The sequence below is a fragment of the Poecilia formosa genome, unplaced genomic scaffold, assembly GCF_000485575.1.
Source record: "Poecilia formosa unplaced genomic scaffold, Poecilia_formosa-5.1.2 Scaffold589, whole genome shotgun sequence".
Classification (NCBI taxonomy): domain Eukaryota; kingdom Metazoa; phylum Chordata; class Actinopteri; order Cyprinodontiformes; family Poeciliidae; genus Poecilia; species Poecilia formosa.
Genome location: NW_006800528.1, coordinates 108289 through 111659, shown reverse-complemented (window position 1 = coordinate 111659; position 3371 = coordinate 108289). Strand labels below are relative to the sequence as shown.

Below are 3371 nucleotides of genomic sequence, written 5' to 3'. Positions count from 1 at the left end.
TTCCTCCCTGGATCTCACATCTCAGAGTGACTTTCTCTCCTCTGTAGATCTGAGACCAGTTGGGTTGAAGAACCAAACTGGGTTTATTGGGATCTTTAGGAAAAATATATAGTTAGCAAATTACCAGAACAACCAAGAGTATTTAACGTAACACTTATAGTGAGTAAAATCACTTTCTTAAGTTGCAGGAAACATTTTTTTAACCTTAGTGAGTGAATATATAAAAAAATAAAAACAGAATGTCTTTGGTTTAAATTTTAAACTTAATAAATCTATTTTACATCAGGGGGTCAGTTCAGGTTTTTAGTAATATTGGATTATTGTGTCTGTTTCAACAGGATCAGATTCAAATAAGTCAAGAATCAAAACTGTAAATGTCTCTGTCTTCTGGAGAAGTTACACTGACAAAAGTCATTAATTATCACATTCACACAATAAAAAACTTGACATGATCACAGATTAATCTATTTAGAATTATATCCAGGTTTTAAATATTATTTGTTGTCATGGTGATGACCTGATAACTAAACTCACCAGTTATCTGAATGGTGACCTCTCTGCTGGTTCCTGAGTAAAAAACTGGGTCTCCTCTTCCTCCTCTTCCTCCTCTGCAGCTGTACTTTCCTCCCTCTGAGACTCTGATGGTTCCATCTGGTTCTGTGTTTCTGGAGGATCCATCTGCAGGATATTGTTGTCCATTTCTGAACCAGTCAAACTTCCAGCCAGTAGATCCGTCAACAGAGCAGGTCAGTGTAACACTGCCCCCTGCTGGTATGACTGTTTCCATTGCTGTCAGTGTGGCTGTGGGTTTATCAGCTGTTGAGTTTGAAAATGAGAACAATAAGTAAATCATCAGAATATGAATTATTTCAGGAAGCAATTTGTCATAGTAAAATATCTACATTAAAACTGAATAAAATTAAAATTTTCAAACTAATGAGAAACATGAACTCTTCATCACTGATTGGCCAGATTTTCTGTCATGTTTCCTGTAAATGAGAAGTTGTATAAACTTTTATCATTGCAGATGAAATTCCAAACCTGCCCTATGATTCAAACTCAGGTTCAACCAGATTATTTCAACATCAACAACAGATCAAACTAGCAGAGTCACAAACAAATCAACATGTAGTTTATCAACAACACATCTAGTTTGGTTCTACAATTTTTAGCACAAATTATACAAACATGTGTTGGTCAAACATGACTAAAATGTTTTTTATATGTACCAATATAAAACCATTGTTTTTGGTCAAGATAGAATTATGAGCAAAACCAGCTGAAAATCACCAGAGCTTCTCTAAATAATGGTTCACACTGAAAAGCAAATCTCCATCTTTTCATATTCCACAGCTCCAAGGAAGAATATTGTATCTTGTTACATTTGTTAATATCTTAAAAGATGTTTTGCTGCAAAATATGATGTTAAACTCTCCATCTCTCTCTGTGTAAAAACTCAGTTCATCTTTATTGTCTCCTGTTTAGGTTCATGTATGCAAGGAAAATATTCCTTTGTTTTTTCCTCTACATTTCTCCCAAAAGTTACTGATTAAATATTTGTTGGTTTTTTCTGTTTCCCTGAGGAGAAACTGGAGCTTTTAGTATGAGACTGCTTGATCAGAAATATTTCCTGTTGTTTAATTCAGTTCCTGCAAAAAGGAAAGTAAATACAAAAAGGTTCAGTTTGAGTTGAGGTCAGTCTGACTCACGTTTCACAGTCAGTCTGACAGAATCACTCCACTCTGTTAACTTGTAGTCTCTGATTCCTCTACAGCTGTATTCTCCACTGTGGGCCTCAGTAGCTTAGTTGATCTTGTATTCATTGGATGATGGAGAGTTTCTATTGGTTGGTCTCCATTCATACGTCCACTGAGTTCCTCCCTGGATCTCACATCTCAGAGTGACTTTCTCTCCTCTGTAGATCTGAGACCAGTTGGGTTGAAGAACCAAACTGGGTTTATTGGGATCTATAGGAAAAATATATAGATAGGAAATTACCAGAACAGTCCAGAATATTTCATCTAACACTGATAGTGTTAAAATCAGCTTAAGTTGCAGAAAGCATTTTTGTAACTTCAGTGAGCAATTTGATCAATGTTTGTCTCAAACTGTATATGAGCTCTTCTAAGATTTGTTTATTTTAGTTAGTAAAAACCTTTAAAAGATTAAAATGAAGTCAGGCTCTCTGGTAGCAGATTAGAAAGACATTAAGAGTTGGTTAGCTACATTTATTTTAACATTTTGAAATGTTAAGGGCAAATATGTTTTTAATTCAGAAATAAAATAATGTGAAATGGCAGCAGCTGCTTCTATATTCCTTTGATGGAGCTATTTAAATGTTGATTATTGGTTATTTATAATTTTTATTTTAGATATTAAGTGGAATAATGTTCTCCTTGATTATACACAAGTAGTTCCAAAGTGTCTTAACTGGAATAAGATACAGACTCTTTCTTGTAGCTGTTCCTCTGCAGCCATATTCTCCACTGTCAGCTATAATGATTGTGTATTTATAATTATCCAACTTATTATTTATCCATTCATACATCCTCTCAGTTCCTTTCTGGTTTTAGTCTTTACTTTCACATCAGATGGGATGCAAGATTACAGTCGGCTTAGAAACTGACATCAGGTTATGGAATTAAGTGAAGCAAAGTGAACCTGAACAGAAATAATAATCCAGGCTTTTGGGCACACATGTTTATTGTAAAGAATATTTTTTTCTCAAATGTTTGTTTCTGTGTACATTAAATATACAATAAAATTAGATATAGGATATCTTTAATGCAACTTAAAAAAATTACAAGAAAATATCTCTGCTTCAAGGTTTTTCAAACTAAATTAATATATTTTACATCAGGAGGTCTGTTTAGGTTTTCAGCAATATTGGATTATTGTGTCTGTTTCAACAGGATCAGATTCAAATAAGTCAAGGCTTGAATCTGTACATGACTCCGTCTGCACTGACAAAACAAGAGTATTGTTTTTTTTTATTTTCACAATTAAAAAAATAAAGATTTGACACCATCACAGATTAAACTATACTCATGTCTAAGCTATTTAATATTCTATCTGTTCTTGATGACAAATGTTTCGTCAAACAACTGAGGACCAAATTCAGGACTTAAAGATCATTTGTTGTTGTGATGATGACCTGATAACTAAACTCACCAGTTTTCCAAATGGTGACCGTGTACGGGGTTGCACAGTAAATATCTACTTCATATATTATTTCTCCTTCTCCATTTACTCCAATGCATCTGTACTCTCCTCCCTCTGAGACTCTGATGGTTCCATATGATTCTCCACTTCTGAGTAATCCATCTACAGGATAATATTGTTGTCCATTTCTGAACCAGGCAAACTTCCAG

General features: G+C 34.1%; 1 protein-coding gene across 1 annotated transcript in view; it reads right to left on the bottom strand.

The window, feature by feature from the left end:
• LOC103129895 (obscurin-like) overlaps positions 1-787 on the bottom strand; it is a 16974-nt gene extending 16187 nt beyond the window's left edge. Inside the window, exons 1-2 of the mRNA XM_016665482.1 lie at positions 535-787; positions 32-93 (exon numbers count right to left, since the gene is read on the bottom strand). Of these exons, the coding sequence (XP_016520968.1) occupies positions 32-93; positions 535-787 (315 nt within the window). The remainder of the gene's footprint in view (positions 1-31; positions 94-534) is intronic.
• Between the last annotated feature and the right edge of the window lie 2584 nt (positions 788-3371).